The 19,851-nt window shown below is 39.8% G+C and overlaps 1 protein-coding gene across 1 annotated transcript in view; it reads left to right on the top strand.

The window, feature by feature from the left end:
- The window catches only part of LOC120551617 (protocadherin-15-like), a 196,036-nt gene extending 176,711 nt beyond the window's left edge, over window positions 1–19,325 (top strand). Inside the window, exons 38-43 of the mRNA XM_039789112.1 lie at window positions 7,972–8,001; window positions 8,089–8,110; window positions 8,771–8,809; window positions 8,986–9,059; window positions 14,379–14,508; window positions 17,903–19,325. Of these exons, the coding sequence (XP_039645046.1) occupies window positions 7,972–8,001; window positions 8,089–8,110; window positions 8,771–8,809; window positions 8,986–9,059; window positions 14,379–14,508; window positions 17,903–18,679 (1,072 nt within the window). The 3' untranslated portion in view covers window positions 18,680–19,325. The remainder of the gene's footprint in view (window positions 1–7,971; window positions 8,002–8,088; window positions 8,111–8,770; window positions 8,810–8,985; window positions 9,060–14,378; window positions 14,509–17,902) is intronic.
- Window positions 19,326–19,851: the final 526 nt, after the last annotated feature.

The raw sequence follows: 19,851 nt of genomic DNA, 5'->3' as shown, positions 1-19,851 counted from the left end.
TTTTTTTCTACATGGGAAAAAAAAAAATCTAGGCCTCGCAAAAAAAAAATGTGGGTAGAAGAAAAATGTTGCTCCTCTCAAAGGATGGTACTTGTGAACAAAAAAAGAGAAGTGAGGGGATGTAAAACAGCAAGAAAGATCACATCCTGCATAGCCCTAATGCATTCAGTCATGTAATCGCTGGAAAGGGCTTCCACTCTGTTACTGTATCCTACACTATTTCTCTTTGATTCTTGCAAGAAGAGAGAAGGATTAAAAGAAGTTCTTTTTTAAATATGTGTCCCCATTTCAGTGAACCTGAAATACTAGGAAAAATTAAAATAGTAGTTGTTTCGAGGGCTAACTCATTATCTGCCACTGCCATTATTTTAGTTTGCCCACAAATGTTTTTTTTTTTTTTTTTTTTTTATTAACACAGAGGGAAGTTGGCTTAAATAGCTGCAGATGGGAGCTGTGAAATCAAGTGATTAGAAGTGGCAAAATGTCTCCCGGTAACTTTCAGTTTGAATGCTTTCATTACCATTTTACATCCATGCCAAGTAATTGACATTCTTGTCAACAACAAATTATAATCAATTAAAGACACTTTATTGTAGATGGACACACTTGCAGTTGTGAGAAGCTATGTTTGGGGTGGCTTTAAAACACCCTCTGGACATCTTTACTAGCTTATTCTAGAAGTAGTCGGTGTGAAAATAAAAAATCAAACCGAGGAGGAAAGAACAAGGCTAAACCTGCCAACTTGGATTGAACTTTGCTGGACATGTTTTTTATTTTTTTATTTTCTTAGTATGGATGGTATTTCGCTGTTACAGGGCCACAACCAGTGATATGATCAGTCATGTCATATTCTGGTTTTACTCTCCATTTCATCAATATTACGTAGTTACCTAGTGCTGTAACACTGTAAGATCACAGCTTCTGTTCTGTGTACAATATTCAATATGTCTGTTCCTATCAGTAGGTTGTTGTCTACAAACATCTTTCCATCTTTGTTTAATTTCAGCACAGTTATTTATCTTTCTTAACCCTTTCTCCTACAGATTACTTTAATATATTACTATTTTAATATATATACGTTTTTCCAATTACGTCGTGCTACTTAACGTAATCGCCGGCTTGATTATGTTCACTGGCAACGTTTTTTTGAATAAAAAGCTACATTGTATTGATATGATCAGTAGAGAATAAACATTTCTTGTGATTTATATGCTAATTAGATTTAAATTTTGCTTATTATGTTTATTGAAAATGTAATCCGGCCAGCTTTATGTTTCCTTCAAAACATATTCACCGTTGTAAATTAGTTTTATGTAAACGTAATTTATAGGAGACAGGGTTGAACTTTTCATATCAATACTTCATGACATCAACGTGTTAAAAAACTACCTTCAAAATGCAAACAGAGACATGGGGAAAGTGAAACATTCTTTTAAGTTATCTTTTGTCTTTTTGTGTCCGTTCTGCTTTTTGTCAAATACTTATTTAGTTGGGAGTTATTCGTGTTTTAGGTATGTGCATAGATACAGTAGAAATTTTTTTTAAATATTTTTGTAGAGTGATATTTTTATTCACAATATGTGCTACATTTTCAACATTTTCTATAGGTTACTATTGCTTCTTTTACCTAAAGTTTCCTTCATTAAAATCATTGTGTGGGTACTTTGGGAAATAATTAATATGAAAAATACAAAAAGACCATCAACATGAGACCTTTTTCTCAATAAAATATGTGGTACTGACTGAAGAGTTTTAAAGACATTTTTTGTTTGACAATAATTTAAATCAGCCGGTTACACTTTACTTTTAGAGTGACATGACACTGTCATGAACGTGGCATAAACAAGTCATAAACATTTATGAAATAACGCTTCTGTCATTAAGTGTCATTCGTCATTTTTGTTATGACAAGTTAGGGTTAGAGTTAGGGTTAGGGTTCATGTGTGATGACAGTGTCATATGTTCATGACAGTGTCATGTCACTCTTATGTGGATACCTTCAAGTAAAGTGTTACCAAATGGCCTTAGTGCTGTAACAGTAACATTTAGAATTTGCCCCTCACATTAACATATTTTGGTAGCTACTGTAGTAGTTAGTACTAAAAAGTCCTCAGTCTGGTGTCACTTTAACATTAGCATTAGTGATACAGTCCCCAAGACAGCATGTACATTTGTCCTCAGGGAGGAACAGAAGTGAAGCAGCACCGCTATGGGCATGTGCAAAATGGAGCATCTACTGAATGACATCTGCTGTTTTCTCATAATGGGTTGTGCCAGAAAAGTATGCAGAGGTAGTCATGTTCATAAGGTCCGTGAAGGTCACACAATCACATTAGGTCAAAATGAAACTAACCACTGTTTTTTTTTTTTTCTACTTTTAAAATTACATCATAAAAGTAACATTCCCTAATGCATCAGATGTCTTTGCAAAAACATTTTTACGTCATTAACAAATCTAAAGAAAAGGGACTCGTTAATATGATAATATTGCCGATCAGGTGGCAGTGGAGTTTAGCAACATGTTTTGATGTAAATGTCTGCCTCATCAAATCAAATCTTATCACAAATGCATGCTCAGTCATCTGCAAAGCATGTTACACCATCTTATACACGGTTACATTGAATGAAACAATGTTTTTATTGCAATAGTCAGACTCTCATGGGTAGGATTCACTGGTGATGTCCCAGGAATGTCATCTGTAACTGCTTGTAAGATATGTCAGGCCCTTCCCTTTCCTTTGATGAAATACCTGTAGCTGTTATACAGAAAAAGGAATGAGATATGTGTCTCTAATTTGACCTCTGCTGTAGAGCTAACCAGATATGTGAAGAAGTGGCAGTCTTCAAAGCGCCTACATTACCTTAACAATGTCTAAAATGTACTCAAAGCCTGGAGTGGAATCAAAGCCTGTGGATATAGCCCTGTCAGCAGCAGACCTCACTGTCATCAGCTAAATCAGTTTCAACAAGGTGTCTCCAGACGCATATTGTCATCATGAAGTGACAGAATCACATCTGTCCCACAAGACCAGAATGATACTGATGTTCATATCTGGGAAATTTTATCAAATCATGATGTACAGCCAAAAAAACAAACCCTGGTTATATCTGTGGTTATCAAGTGATGACAGGATTTATCGTGTCTCCAGTGTAATCTATACAGCCGTTATTATGACACACACACACACACACACACACACACACACACACACACACACACACACACACACACACACACACACAGCCTTTGCAGTTGTTTAGTAAAGTGTTTCTCTTCTCACACGCAAATGATGATGATGATCATGATGAATTGAATTGAGTTGTACATTTTAGGCTCAACTTAAAGCATCAACAGACAATCTCACACACACACACACACACACACACACACACACACACACACACACACACACACACACACACACACACACACACACACACAAGAGCCTGGGCATAAACAGGAATGTGAACATGTACACTTACACAAACACACAGCTGCATTAAACAGGTTGCAGGCAGTGCTACTGGGTTGGAAATGTTTTATGTTAATTTTAGTTTTTCTCAATGTTCTGCATGTCATTGCACACACACACACACACACATTCTGCTTTCACTCTTTCAGTTCTTATTGTGTGTTTTTGCTAGAGAACGTGCATCCTCTTTGGAAATAAGTATTGTTTACAATGTTCAGCTAAGCCAACAGCGTTTAATTGAAACTAAATTTAGAAACACAGATACAAGACATGGAGAGGGAGCAGCTGTCATGTAATTGTAAATTCACAGGTTTGATCCTCGCTACAGAAAACATTATCATGGAAAACTGTAGTCATTGAAGCAGCAAATAGCTATGAGACAATTATACAATACCAAGAAAAAGAAGGTGAATTCTTTGGAATTACCCACATTTATGCACAATTTATCTATAAAATATATTCTGATATTTATCAAAGTCACTATAATAGAAAAATGCACTCTATGTAAACTAACAACACTCAAATAATAGTTTTCTGAATTGGCATATTTATAAGTAATCAGTAAGTAAATGGTAAGTAATATGTGAACCCCTAAAACAACAATCAAATCAATGAGTTGAAATTGTAGTTAGTGCTTAGTTGCGCATTGTTCTGTACAAAACACATGAACAATATTGATTACTGACACTCATGTCGTCACAAGATGATGTTAACCATCCCTCATTCTCATCCCCTAACCCTAAAGCGGCCTACACATGATCCGCGGTAAAACCGCTCTGTCTTGGCCGTTCCAATGGTGAGAGCAGTGCTGCCCAACTAGGCGTAGACCTACCCTTGGCGTCGCGCATCGCTCAGATTTGAGCCGAGCACTGCGCTCAAAGTTCAAATTATTTAAACTTTGCCCTAGTTGCCGCAGACCTTTTAAAGGCGCAACCAAATCCAGACGTTCCTGCGCTGCGTTTTGCCTCTCTGCTCTGCACCCTACCTCACGGTTCTACCACAGAGCATGTGTAGGCGACTTAACCCTAACAGAGAAGTTCAGATGAAGCAAGCAGGCAAAAAAAGGTTTCAAAAGATGGAAGAGAACCCTTACAGTATAGTGTTATTGTACAGCCTCAGGTAGCTGCTAGCATGGCTGTAGACCCTTAGTCTTGTTTACAACCTGTCTGATCAGCTGACCTCTGTGTTTCTTGCCCCATCAGATTTTGTTTTAGCAATGTAGCGGTGTTCCACAATCTCACTTTGGTAATTGTTACCATAAACAATAGATATGGTGGCCAAAACTTCAAAAATAAGACCACAATTCACAGTTCTATCACTGGGTCATAAGTCAAGCTACTGTGAGTATTGACTCACAGTAACAAAAGTTGTGGGATTTTTGTTGTGATGTGTTGTAAATCTGCTCAGTGTAGGTTTTATTCAAGACATTCAAACTTTAGAAATGCCAAATTATTATAAGTAATATAAAGTATAGATATAAAGCTGTTTAAAGTCGGAACATGGCTATTTATCTGCAGTCCTGTCTCACTGCATTTACATTTTGGTAATTACACATTTAGAGCATGCACAATAAATGAGAGGGAAAAGGCCAAAATGGGCAGAGTTAAACGGTAGGACAAAAAGTAACTAAATGAGTTGAGGAGTTACTGTGCAAAGGGCAAGGGAGCTACAGTAACACTGTGAGAGAGAAGTGAGAGATGAACTGTAGAAAGAAAAGAGAGAAGTAAGTGTTTTGGGTGTTATAGTCTGAGTGTGTTCTTTAAGAGCTAATATTTCTCTCCTACTGTTTCTCACACACACTGTAAGACAAGGTGGAGCGGACACAAAGAGCGAGAGTCAATCATCAGATGTGTGTGTGTGTGTGTATGTGTGTGTGTGTGTGTGTTGTAACGGAGATCAGGTAGCTGTCTGTGTTTTTTTCTCTCGAGAAGACCTAATAATGTGTCTGTCAGAGCAACAAGAACACAGTGATAGACTTATCTTCACATACTGACACAAACGCAGATCAAACACTACACAATGCCAGGTACATACTGTTGGTAGCTATAATCTAGAGAGTATACACACATTTACGCACACAGTGATAGTGAAAAGGGCTATTTCATCCCAACCGGTAGATCCACCAAAATTCAACCTTTTCATCTATGTATTAATTCATTCATTCAACCTTTTTTATCCATCCAATGATATGGCCTTCAATACATTCTTCCACACCAGATGATCTAGTCTTTTTGAAGCACACTCATTCATTCAAAACTGCATTTTGACACTGAATGAAAGCTTACAATTTCTCCTTGAAGTGTGTGTCTGTGTGTGTTTAGGAGGCACCATTCTATTTCCACCTGAATTCATTTAATGACATGCGCAAGTGGTTTCACAATTTGTGTGTGTGTGTGTGTGTGTGTGTGTGTGTGTGTGTGTGTGTGTGTGTGTGTGTGTGTGTGTGTGTGTGTGTGTGTGTGTGTGTGTGTGTGTGTGTGCGCGTGCACGCACTTGTACGCACTTGTGTGTGTTTGCACTCTAATAACAGAAAGGAGAACATGATGTGTCCTCTACGTATAAGTCACCATTTGTTGTTCTGTGATAGATCTTCATTTTGCCAGCTCATTACCTTGGTTTCACATGACAAAACATCCTGCAGCAACATAGTTAACACACATGGACAGAGAGATTTTCGGCTGTTTTTCTTGGTTATTTTTTTATTTTTCCTTTTGGCTTTTTTCTTCCAACTTTTTTTTTTAATCCCAGCATTGTTTATCCCTCGTTGTTATGCCTCTATGCCGGTGAGAGTCTTTTTGTTTTCTGGTTTAATTACATTTTAATTATAGTGTCATAACAGACATCTCAGGACACATCTCAGAAACTGCCCTCTGGGCCAAATAATACATTGATTGATTGATTGATTGATACAGTGACCCAACAGTACCCACAAGCTCTGTTTACAACAAACACACTTCATTCAGGATGCCATTACTCCACTATATCTTTAAATAGCAAATATTTGTTTACTGCTATATGTTCTGAATATAATACAGCCCCTGACCAATTTGTGCAGAAATAGCATTTACTGTAATAAGTCTCTACAGGTATGACATACACTTTGTCTGACCGAAATGTCCCCACGCATCATGTAACGTGAATATAATAATTAAAATGTAACAGTTAAGATACTGTCCTATAATAACATGTTGCACATGGCCATATATTCATTTATATAGGCTACAGCCTCCTGCAGACAACTTAGCTGACATAATTATACCTCTCTGATAAGTACTTGAGAGCATCCTCTTCGGACCTGTTTGATTTTCTGTCTTCACTTGATGTCAAACTGAGCGGAGAGTAATTATGGTTTTGAGCAGAACAGAACATAAGCAGAGGCTTTCCGAGTGCCTTCGTGGTTGTGAAAAATCAGCCAGAGTGAGTGAAGGTTTGTGTCACACAGGAGAAATGGTCAAATCTTTAGATATAATTTAAATATGCTTGGAACCTGTGATGTTAGATTATTTTACTGGACTCTGTTATGATAAAGGAGCATGCAGTCTATAAAACTCCCTGGCATAGACAATGACACTGAAATGATTAGGAATACAATTATGGAGATGCTCTGATTATGATTACATCAGTGATTCCCAAACATGGGAACATGACCCCAGGGGCTACTTCTGTAGTTGCCAGAGGGTAAATGAAAGATTGTATCCAAGTACTTTAATTTGAAAATGTTATGAATGATGAAATTATGATGTGAGTTCATCTGACAGGGCTGTGGGGGTACCTCAGATCAAAAAGGCTGGAACTACTGGATTACATTATCACATCTCTGACTGTAACTCTTCTACCTCCATCGTGGACCCTTACTGTAAACCCTCAATTAAAAACCATAATGATATTATTTGAGGTTCATTATCAAATCTGTTTGTTGAAGTTGAGAGTATTTACTAGCAGAGTTCAAAATTTATGCTAAACAATATGTTTACATGCACAGATTTGACATTGCATGTGTTGTATATTCCCTGATAATAAACAACCCTCTACTGATTAATAAAACATCCCACCTTTCAAACTAGTAACTGAAATATGGATTCATTATTGTTGTGGCTAATATTGACATACCCCATCTACGGTTTTCCCAACAATAGGACGAGCTCATATGGGGTGTAAATGAGATGTGAATGATTCGTATTTATAAAGCTAGAATTAGATTATTTACCAAAATTAAAGAACAAAATAAACAGTAAATGACATGAGTGCAGGAATGGTTAACTGTAGTTTCCCAGCTTTTTTATTTTGTTTAGTCCTTTAGTCTGTCTTTTTGTCCCATATACATACAGTAACCCTCCCTGTGTCTCCATTTATCTCAAAATACACACAATCCCACGCACTCAGACAAATCTTATGTTATTGCTTTCTTCTTGGAAACTGGGTTAAATTCTGCAAAATGTAACATATTTCCAGCGGCCACTTCCATTTGGGTTTTGATCACACCCCATTTCCTCTGCAGTAAGGAAAATGCAGAGCAAAGTGCTGACATGTATTAAAAGCACATCAGAAGTATTATGTTTAATGATGGGTTCTCTTGGTAATGGTATTCTTTCTGTTTCTGTCTTTGATCTTCCAGACGTGGATATAGACAACATGAGGTAGGTGTCTTTCTCTGTATGCATGCTATATAGTTGCATGTGTGTCATTTACTTTTCCTTCTTTTCTTCTGATGTTCAGTTGTGCCCTTCATTGTGTTCTGCTCTTTCTATTCTTTTCCGTTTGATGTTATCAAGATGGAACAGCTTATACTATAATCAGTGATTTGTATTTACAATCTTTTGTATCTACGCAATTGACTGATTCTCCCATGTCTGCAGTCCATTGATGGTGCTTATTAAAATCTAAAAACCCATGAGACATGGTGGAAAATGTTACCAGGTGTTTATTGTTCAATATATACCACAACAATGTTGGTAATACAACTTTTGGTGAATATCCACCCCCCAAATAGCTGTATTTAATCCCTTTGACAGCATATATATTTTGAAAGTTATAAATATTTCATTTTCAGCTGAAATTCAGTTCCAGAGTGATATTCACTATTACAAAAGAAACACCTGCTCCCACAACATTGATTGACAACAACAAATGAAAACACAGAAATGCACAGACAGAATCCTCTGCATTCTAGTGATATTTATTAAGGAACATCAGGTATTGATTTTACGTTTCCGAAATAGATGTATACCATTTTGGGGGAGAGCTCCTAACTTCTTCCATTTCTCTTGTCACTCGCCGCTTTTCTTTCCCTCTGGCAGACGCAACAACTTCTCCGACCTTCTCTGCTCAGACCAGAGGTACTCTTTCTCTCTTTTCTGAATACTTCTTTACTCCCCGTGTGCGATTCTGCCTGTGTGCATTTTAAATAAGTGTGTGTGTGTGTGCGCGCGCGCATGGATAGATATATTTGGTATGTATCTGTGTCTGTATGTGCATGTGGAAAGCTGCTAATAAGAGTCTGTCAATCTCACAGGAGTTATCGATGGAATCTGGCATCGACCCCGGGCAGGACTACTACACACAAGATTATTACAACTATGATCACGGGTTTGTGTGCTCATCCTACATACCATTTTTTGTACATAGTTTATGTGTATTTTTGCTTGTCTGTAATCTTAACATTCTGTGTTTGGATGGTTTATCTGTCGCTATCTTAACTCTCGCTTTTCAAGCTTCTAGAATTTTTCTAAACTCAAATTATAATAGAATTAAGGTAATCTGAAAAAAAAAAGTATTGTAGTTGACATGAAACAACCTCACTACAAAGCCCATTTAGAAGCTGTTCTGGAGCTTTCTATTGTATCACATGATTTTCCTCGGATGTTGTGTGTGTGTGTGTGTGTGTGTGTGTGTGTGTGTGTGTGTGTGTGTGTGTGTGTGTGTGTGTGGTGTGTGTGCGCGTGCACGCACTTGTACGCACTTGTGTGTGTTTGCACTCTAATAACAGAAAGGAGAACATGATGTGTCCTCTACGTATAAGTCACCATTTGTTGTTCTGTGATAGATCTTCATTTTGCCAGCTCATTACCTTGGTTTCACATGACAAAACATCCTGCAGCAACATAGTTAACACACATGGACAGAGAGATTTTCGGCTGTTTTTCTTGGTTATTTTTTTATTTTTCCTTTTGGCTTTTTTCTTCCAACTTTTTTTTTTAATCCCAGCATTGTTTATCCCTCGTTGTTATGCCTCTATGCCGGTGAGAGTCTTTTTGTTTTCTGGTTTAATTACATTTTAATTATAGTGTCATAACAGACATCTCAGGACACATCTCAGAAACTGCCCTCTGGGCCAAATAATACATTGATTGATTGATTGATTGATACAGTGACCCAACAGTACCCACAAGCTCTGTTTACAACAAACACACTTCATTCAGGATGCCATTACTCCACTATATCTTTAAATAGCAAATATTTGTTTACTGCTATATGTTCTGAATATAATACAGCCCCTGACCAATTTGTGCAGAAATAGCATTTACTGTAATAAGTCTCTACAGGTATGACATACACTTTGTCTGACCGAAATGTCGTTCCTTGGATTCCTTATATTGAAAAAGCAGGAAATACTGTATAGATCGCAATATACTGAACACACAAACACATTAGATCAAAGCGTTCATGAACAAGATCTATGAGGACTTGCCTAGTGTGTGTGTTATTCTTCACCCAGCCTGCAATCTATGATGCATTGTGTAATTCTTATAATTTTAGCTGCAGACTCCCGGGAACTTGATTTTGTACACCCACCCACACTCACACATAAATACACAGTAGCAGACACACATAAATTCTCTCAAGGCAGACACATTCATTCACTCACTCATACATACACTCACTCAAAAATGCTCTCTTGCACATTCTTTCTTTCTTACACATACACACACATACACACACACACACACACACACACACACACACACACACACACACAGAGCTAATTCTCTCTGCCTAGCATTGCAATACTGTAGCAGCTAATCAGGCAGCCAGCCGTGGAAGCAGACAATAGGCCAGATGCTGTTGGCTTAGAGCAACATCCACAAACTCATGTCTGACTCTGCACGTACACAGGAGCAGGAAACCAGACTTTGCGACCCGGTGGGACTCAGATCTAATCACTTTGTGTCGCCGGTGTAAATGGAAGTTGCAGGATTTTTTTCAACGACTATGCTAACAAATGCTAAATGCGCTTCTTAGGACATAGACAAAGTTTTCTTGCTTGACTTTTGTTTTTGAGAAACCAACAACAGCTCTTCTAGTGTTTACCTCCACAGCTGTACTAATCCATCTGAAAAACATTTGGAATGATGTTTCATAACCTTTTGACCTTTTCTTTCATCCGTCTTCAAAAGAGGAGATCAAAATGGGATTTTCTCTGCATGTGGGAATGTAGCCATCTGCCATTGGCATGATTCTGATTGGATTTATACAGATGCTGTAAATAACTTGAACCATTTGTTGCACAGGTCTGATGTTTTGATGCATGTCTGGAAAAAAAAAAACAATAACAAAACAAGCCAAATTCCTGTTGCCCTCTAGTCAAGAGTAAAATACTCAACCGCACACGCCACGGAGCAATAAGGGATTAAATCTTGCTTTTCCAAAATTGCTATTGGCGTGGGTGATGAGCAGTGTGACTCTAAAGGAGCTGATAGGTGCTGAGTTAGGGCACCCACATGAAAAAATATAGGATAAGAAGAGTGAAATCAGGGATTATCAGTTCAATGAAGATGCAGTTCTTATTTTCTAAACAGAAGCAGGAATAAAGGTAGAAGTCTGCATGTCCAGGCAGGGTAAAGGTGTACAAAGCCATTAATTGCAAATGGGAACAAATATTAAAGAGATGGTTCAACATTTTCGGTAATACACTTATTTGCTTTCTTACCACACTTGTATGTACACTAAATATGAAGCTACAGCCAACAGCTAGTTAGCCTACCTTAGCATATGACTGGAAAGGAGGGAAATTGCTAACCTGGCTCTGTCCAAAAGTAACTAAATCTGCCTACCAGGATCTCTAAAGCTCAGTAATTAAAATATTATATAATTTTGTTTTTTTTATTCATACAAAAACTGAAGAGTAAAAACGTCAAGTTGTGGTTTTACTAGGGGTCATGTGCTGGAATATTTCTTGACTGTTCCTGGCCAAGAAATAAACTCATAGTCTCCTAGCCGGGCCCCATTTTCATGTTTAGAAGACAGCAGAGGTCGAGAGCAGCTCAGGACTCTTAGTCCCTATGCATCAAGCTCGAAATCATTTGGTCTTCAACTTCCCAAAATGCAACTCAATATCTTTGCGCTTCAGAGACCCCCTGTCTGGTAGATCTTCCAGCCTCCTTCCTGCCAGTGAGTAACGCATGCTTTCTGTTAAAAAACAATGGTGTTGAAGCCCATGCTTAAATTATAAGTGGCATCCCTTCATTCATTCTTACTGCAGAGCCACAGAAAATAGTTTTACAGGCTTTAATTACCAAGATTAGTTGACTGACTTTTGTCATGAAAAATTGATAGACTTCCCCCATTTAGATATAATTAAAAGAAAATCTATTCTGAAAACAGCAAACTCAAAACTCCTCATTATATCCCCAAGAGCAACTGTCTTATAAAAAAATGTTCATTTCCTCTGGGTAATTTTTGTAAGAACTTTTTTTCATTTTAAAACAAAACTGAGATTAATTCAAGCCAGCAATTATGAAACAGGGCACAAAACATTGGGTATATTTTTCCGTCCAGTGACTTTCTGAGACTATTAAAGCATACAGTAGGCCTACTACTCTTTGTCATGTGATCACACGTCCTGGGATCATTAAACAATCAGCTAGCATTTGGAGACCCTCCTGAAAATGGCCAGTGAGCCAGTTTGGTCATTTTTTTGTCTGTACACACACAGCTACAAGAACACACCAAGTCTTGGCTGTGATGCCACTGATTCTGGCAACTTTGAACTGCATGTATTGATTCTCAGTTTATTACTGCCCCCTAGTGGAGTCATGGAGAGGAGAAGTGAGAAATGAAGGGGGAAAGAGCTCTCTAAGCAAAGAGTTACAGTAGCCTTTAAGTAATTTGATTGTGTGTGCACTTCAGTTTGAGTCTGCGGGTTAATGACTGTGAAATCCCATAAGCAGGTTTTAGTGGAAGGTTAAGACTCATTACATTTAGATTGAGGAGGCCATACTGGGAGGATTATAACATGCGTGGCTGGTCTGGTCTTTATGTGTTGACCCTTCCATTGTTTCATCTTTCTTTCCCTCACCTCTCTTTTTTCCCCTAACACACCTCCACCTCCCCTTCTTCTCACCCACACACGTCATTCACTTGCCCCTTCATTTTCTTTATTACCTGACTACTTAATGTAATAGGAGGGTGACTTCTCTCACCGGTTGACTGTAAGCAGAGTGATTACACAAGGCAACTTTTCTGTACAACTCTGTTACGGAACCAAGCCAAAGGACTTTCAGCAGATTTGTTACTTTAATCACACTGGGACATATTGTTTCCAGGATAGGATTTGAAAAGATGTGTTTTTTGACCCGCTAGCTGTCTGAGTTGCTTGCTGCAGGGCATGATGCCCAAGTGGTGATGCACTGCACAACACAGTTTTTTGGCCAGTGGAGTTAGGCAGCGCTCCCGGCAACAGGCAAAGAGATACAAAAGGGAGGAAAAATTGATTCCACTGCAAACAAAATGTCTCCTGGCAACAAAATGCTTCTTTTGTGATAAAGGCAGCTTTGCTTAGGCAAGTCATTAGACACTGCTTATCAGTGGGTGAAACGACAGTGTTGCCCTGTGTGTTATTGCTTCAAGTGGCTGGGGATAAGCATTAGCCAAGTGCAACAGTTCTGTTTGCAAAGCACATTTCCAGAGAATTTCGAATAAGTGGAGAAGTTCCACTCTCCTGATACTTCCGGCTTCTGAACTGGTTGCAGTTCCACAGTTCACAGGCGAGTGCAGAATGAATGGTGGTCTATGGAGCTATACCCCTCAAAATCCACTTTTCTCAGGGTATAATTTTTTGTCTAGTAATTTGAATGTGGCATTTGAAAGGGGAGGCAAAGAAAATACACACTACTGGGTGTTCTAAAAAAGCCTTTTAAAATGTAAATGACGTCATACACATCGTACGGCCAGAGATACTGCAAGCTCTGAGTCACTTCCTTTTTTCTCTCGAGGCATCGACAACACAGCTGACAGGTTTGGCTCTCCCTGTCAATACACGTGCTAGAAAGAGGTTTGCTAATGTTTTAAAGACCACGCAGAAATATTCACTCTGACATTCGTGTTCCGCTTCGGATGACATCAAGTGGGATCTCTGGTCGTAATCAGTCCTTCACTGACCAATCAGCATTCATTAGCAGAATAATAGTGTGTTGTGGGCAACAATGACTCAACCTGTAAGAAATCGAAAGGACATAAGTACTCGTTCATTCAACTTTCGACCTATAATCCATGTTGAACTTGCAAAAACTACAATCAAATCTGAGATTTCAGACAATCGGGCGGGGCGAAAGAGACAAATTTAACCGTCTAGCTCCATAGAATCCCATTCATTTTGCACTCGCCTGCGATCATCCCCAGTGAAACTCTGGTGGAACTGCAACCAAATTCTGTACAATGGAGCGAACAGGCTCTCCGTAGACCGGCTCTGACATTTCTCTCCAGCCACTTCTGATTGGCAGAAGCTGTTGAACAATAGCACCAACACCATTTATTCATGTATTATTACACAAAGCAATAATGTTAGAAAAATAACCCCTAAAAATGTATAGCAGTGACATTGAGAATCTGCTTCTTCTTCTCTGCACAGCTTCTTATTGGTTATTGATTATCTATAATGCGCTCTGTTTTTTTCCTCTCTCTGTCCAGGTATGACCTTCCTCAGTACGGCAGTCGCAGGAAACTGATCTCACCCGCCGGCCTCTATGATGAATATGGAGAAGTAGTTGTTGACGACGACGGCAGCTACTACTACAGTCCCCAGGAGTCTGACGGAGAGGTAAACACAAACAAACTACTAACAGAAACAGAACAACTTTTAGATAATCACTAACACAGGCTACCAGCATCCCTGATGTGTAAAGAGAAATTGTTGATCACAGTGACATTTATTGTTTTTTGCACAGTATTCTAATAGAGACAAAACAGAAATGTGGTGAAATTCCTGAATTAACGTATAGTTCAGGCAATAAGAGTTAAAAACTAAAAGTGTTCTTTTAGTGATCACTAACATAATGGACTGTAGACTGCTTTGAAGGACACAGCATCATCATGGAAGAGTTCAACATTTTGGGAAATATGCTTATTTACTTTCTTGCTGAGTGCTAGTTGAGAAGATACTTTTTGCATTTTAAATGTCTTGTTGTTCCTTTCCTAAATGGTGTTATTTGGTTTTGGACTAATATTATCATGACAACAGGTGAAGAAACAGTTTGGAGGAGGTAGATTAGCCCCACACCCTGCTTTCCTCCAGCCCTGTCCTCCACCTTCTCATGGGCCATCCAGAAAGACCCCAGCAGCCCCAAGAACTGAGGGCGACAAACACCAACCGTCAGAGGGTGGTACAACCACCAGCACAAAGCCTAAGAGCTCAAGTGCAGCCGCCAGGTTGAAGGCCGTGATGAGTGTGAGCACACTGCTGTCCTCTGGTAGTAAAACATCTGGACAACCTCCTGCCATCCACCTGCCCTGGAACAAAGCCAGAGTCAGGCCAATGGAAGAGGGGGGGGGAGGTAGAGACAGACTGGAGGAAAAAAAGGGGGAAAGGGTGGAAAGGGGATTTGAGAGAGGAGAAGCATGGAAAGTAGAACACAGACGGGGAGGAATGGATGAAGCAAAAGAAAGAGGGAGCGAAAGAGGAGGCAGAAGAGAAATGGAAACCTGGGGAAGAAGCAACAGAGGTGACGTGACAAACAATGGGATGAGAAATGCTGTCGAAGTAGGAGTAGGCATCAGGCCAGAGCATAGGGGAGAGCTCCCTGGCCACTTTGCCAGGCTGGACGGCAGCATGGTCATCGACGGGAGTTATTTCCAGACGTCCGTTGAAGCCAGCAAACCCCTGCCAGTGAAACAAAGGCTGAGCGAGGCCCTCAGTCTTATCTCCCTCACCAGAAGGCTCCAGGGACCTGCCAGGGTGGGAGATGAACAGTGGAGCAATGGAAAAAGCTGGGACAGAGAAGGGGAGAACAGTAGGAAGACGTATGGCTCCATAGGGGATATGAGTGTTTCTGCATCAGTGTCTGAGAACGCCATGGGGGAGGAGAGGAGGAAGTGGGAGAGGGAGTTGGGAGAGGAGAATAGTTCTTCTGTGGTATGGTGGAAGAGAGAAAAACAATTTCATGACAGCGATAGTGGCAGCATAGAGTCTCCATCAGAATTTTGTCCCTCCGACGCAAGTAGCCTCACCTTATCCTTTACAGCCGAGCGCGACAATACCCAATCTGATACGGAAACCGAAAAGGAAGAGGGGTCAGAGAGTGAAAGCCAAGATGAGGAGGGGTCAGAGTCTGTGAAGGAGTCAGGGTTGGAGAGTGAGGATGAAAGAAAAGAGTCGAGCAGAAAACGCTCAAAAGGTAGAGTTAGTGACAGTTCTGCGAGTAGCGACAGTGTTAGTAGTAAGAGTAGAAGAAGTAGTCCCAACCTAAAGAGAGAAAGCACAAGCAGCCAGCGAGAACGAAGCAGCCACTCTTCAAACAGCAAAGAGACTGACAGAAACAGCAGCAGCGACTCTCAAAGTTCGAGATATTCAGGTTCTACAGTTAGTAGTTCTAGGCCCAAGACTTCTAGACACTCCCAGCCGTCACATAAAACAATAGAGGAAGAGAGCGCGGAATCAGGAGAGGAGGAGGAGGAGGAAGGGGTGAAAAGCAACGGATCACGAAAGGCTTCATCGAGCAGGCGAGCCACCAACCACATCCAATCAGACATCAGCTCAGGCAGGATGGACACCTCGGATGATTTGTCACCCATCATTGAGGACACAGAAGAGGAGGAGAAAAGCAGCGGCCATGGCGGGGAAGGAGAAGAGGATGAAGAAGAGAGGGATTCGGAAAATGAGTTGGCCGATTGAAATACAGATGAGGCCCTAGTCCCCCCCCCAAGATTGAATTCTTTGCCACTAAGTAAGATCTTAGTGAAAATGCCTGGATTGGGTGTGCAGTCATTACCTGAGTGGAATGTATTACTACAATCTCTCTCTTTTTCCTTGTTTGGTGTGATTTACATTCACAGGAGTTTAAATTGCCCGCATGTCCTCCGCTGCCCTCTCATGGTATCTCTTTCTGTTTCTTTTTATTTTGCGTGTATCTTTTTCAATCAGCCTATCCTCCTCTCCCTCTTCTTCGCCTGCCTTGCCGTCCTTTATAAGAGCTCTCATACCCTGACAGAAGTGGTCGACTGGTTTACTTCTGTAGCTTTTCCTCCTGGGCTGACTTGTCTCATTTTCCTTTTGTGAAAGCTCGACTTCAAACTGCAGCTCAAAGATTTATATTCACTGACCTTTCTCTGTTGCAATCAAGCTCAAGCTTCTCACATTAGTACTTTCTTTTTCTGTGTCCATCATTCTCCCTATATCAGTCAGTTCTTCCGGTGCCTTGTATCTGCAGGGAAAAGATGTTTTCTTTGTAATGGTGAACGTATTAAAGCCCTTTTTTTCTTCCTGTGTGTGTGTGTGTGTGTGCAGCAGTGTTTGCTCTGACATAACATAGAGATGATTTTACTGTCATACAGTGTTTATGTTATAAACTGTTGCATTCAATGTGGATATAAGTTTTATTTTTAAAAGCATTTGCTTTCTTTCTTTTTTCTGAAGTATTAGCACTAAATGAAAAATTTGGAGTAAACACTGCTGCGCTGACCTGTGCTTGCTGTGTATTTGCAGTGTGGGTGAAAGTGCTACTTTTATTTCGTACATTTCCTCTTTATACAGGACAAACATTTTAAATGTAAAAATGAAAATGGTCACAAATTACATTTGAGCTTACAGAAGCTTTAGTAGTTGTTTCTCCTGACATCTAGTGGTCCAAGTTCTCACTTTGCTGCAGTAGAAATTAACTAAGCTTGTAGTTATTGCCATGATGTCACTGTCCGGTGTAGTTCAAATTTTTTCTTACTCTTTCTTAAAACAATACTCACATGCCCCAATGTCCATTGAATGAGTTATTGGTTGCTGTAATCTTTTGTCCATACTGGCTGAGAAGAGATCCCTACCTAATTTTACATAGCCTACGTAAATGTAGTACTGTAGCTAGGGGCTTGAACACAAATTACACTTAAAAAATTTTCTCAAATGTTCTACTATGCCTTGTTCACATTTAACTTTTAAATTCAATGTGTGAATTCTCTCAGACTCCATGTCAGATGTTTAATGATATATTGTTTGTGTGTTTTTCCAGCACGGCAGTAGAAAACGTCGGATAAAGTTGGTGGTGGACCGGGAATATGAGACTAGCTCCACGGGCGAGGACAGCGTGCCAGAGACCCAACGCAGCCGCTTACCTGCAACCCTCAACAGCCACTCTAACGTTAACGGCAGCATCTACATGGCCCAGAATGGCTCCATCATCCGCACACGACGTACAGTAAATGCCACAGGTCCCACACACGCACACACCACCACGACGAACAACAACCTCAAACTCACCTCCCCCGTCTTCAGCTCACGGCTGGCCAAGCACTTTAAAAAACTAGACAAAATGGCTGCCACACTGGAGGAAAGAGTACCCCTGAACAACCCCAGATTAGCAGTGGACGGCGGGTGCAAGACGCTGCAAACCTTCCGAAGTTCAGGAATGGCTGCCTCTGAGACGGCCACTTCCTCTTTCTCTAACACTGACAACAATAAAACGCTGAATGTGTTTAATACTCGACAATCCAGCGTTTCTTTAGGGCCGACCAGCACCACTAACACTGGCCCCGACAGTGAAGCGTCAAAATCCAACACGCTCAAATCGGCTCAGGGCGGCACGGAGCTACCTCAGAGCACAGCTGAGAGAGGCAAGCTGAATGAAGATGAGAGAGAGTCGAAGGTAGACAGCAGTCATGATGAAGACGACAATGGACTCATTATGAGGGAGCCGCTGGAGTGCCCGAGCGACAGAACGCAGTCGGATGAGGAGGAATTATGGATGGGCCCTTGGAACAGCCTTCACATACCCATGACTAAACTCTGACTGATCGTGACTCCACTGTGCTAACTCCTTATTGCCAAGATCATTAAAGCGTTCGGACATCATTTCTGTTCATTTGTTGTGGAACTAATGGGGATGCTCCAATCCAATTAAAAGACATCTAATTAACAGATTGGTACTCAGCTAAAATGTGAATTAGCATATTCTGGTGTTCAAACAAAATTTCAATAAGATGTAAGATTCCTCATATATTAACTAACATTCAATTTATTTGTGTTTAAATTCAGAGAAAGATGATAAAAATACATGTACAACGTTTTGTGACTCCTCAAAATTCCAATCAGAGCATCCCTTAAGCCCGACTGATGTAAGAGCTTTGACCTCTTTGGAAAACTGGACCTAGAATGAGAGGACTTGTTATATTTCTATTTTGCTAAACGATAATATAACTTGAGGAAAAAACGATGAACTTTTTATGGCCCTTTAAGCGGCTGGTGTCTGTTTGGACAGCACTTGTTTCATTCAGTATTACGGCTACTGGTGCAACTCATCTTGAATTTGCCTGATACTTTGCATTGACACATGAAGTCTTGTATTGTTCAAACTTGCCTTTTTATCCTGTCAAGTTGATTGGCAATTTTATCCAAATAAAATTTCATCCATTGAAAAGTGGAGTTTGGCTAACTTGGTGCTGTGTTGATGTCTCCTTTATCTAGAACTAACAAAACAGGACCGTGGTAAGATGTGATTTTCTAAAGGTCTGATAGAGTGTAGACTAGAGGAACGTGGTCAGTGCTTTTTTGGTTCAGATTTGCAAATTCAATACTTTGTTCTTGAAAATGTTTCAGAGTTTCACTCTCTATTCTTTACTTGTCTGTTTTTAATGTTTTGTTAAAAGAATAGTTTGACATTTTTTATATATGCTCTTTACACTTTTTCACCAATGTTCAGGTGAGAAGATTGATGCCACTCTCAGAAGAGAGTGGCATCAACCTTCTCATCTAACTCTAGGCATATATATAAACTTGGAAAGTGTCACATCAAAAGATTGGAATATCCCAATCTTGAGACTCTGTCCATCTAAAATGGTATTTTTAAATATGTTTGGTTGAAAAAAGTCCGATCATTGCTAAGTGATGATTTAGATTTTAACTATTAATTCCTCTTGGTTTATACAGGCGTGATGTGCATACATCACATATATTTAAATACAC

Source organism: Perca fluviatilis, chromosome 21 (assembly GCF_010015445.1).
Source record: "Perca fluviatilis chromosome 21, GENO_Pfluv_1.0, whole genome shotgun sequence".
NCBI classification, from domain to species: domain Eukaryota; kingdom Metazoa; phylum Chordata; class Actinopteri; order Perciformes; family Percidae; genus Perca; species Perca fluviatilis.
This window is presented reverse-complemented; position numbering and strand designations above follow the sequence as displayed.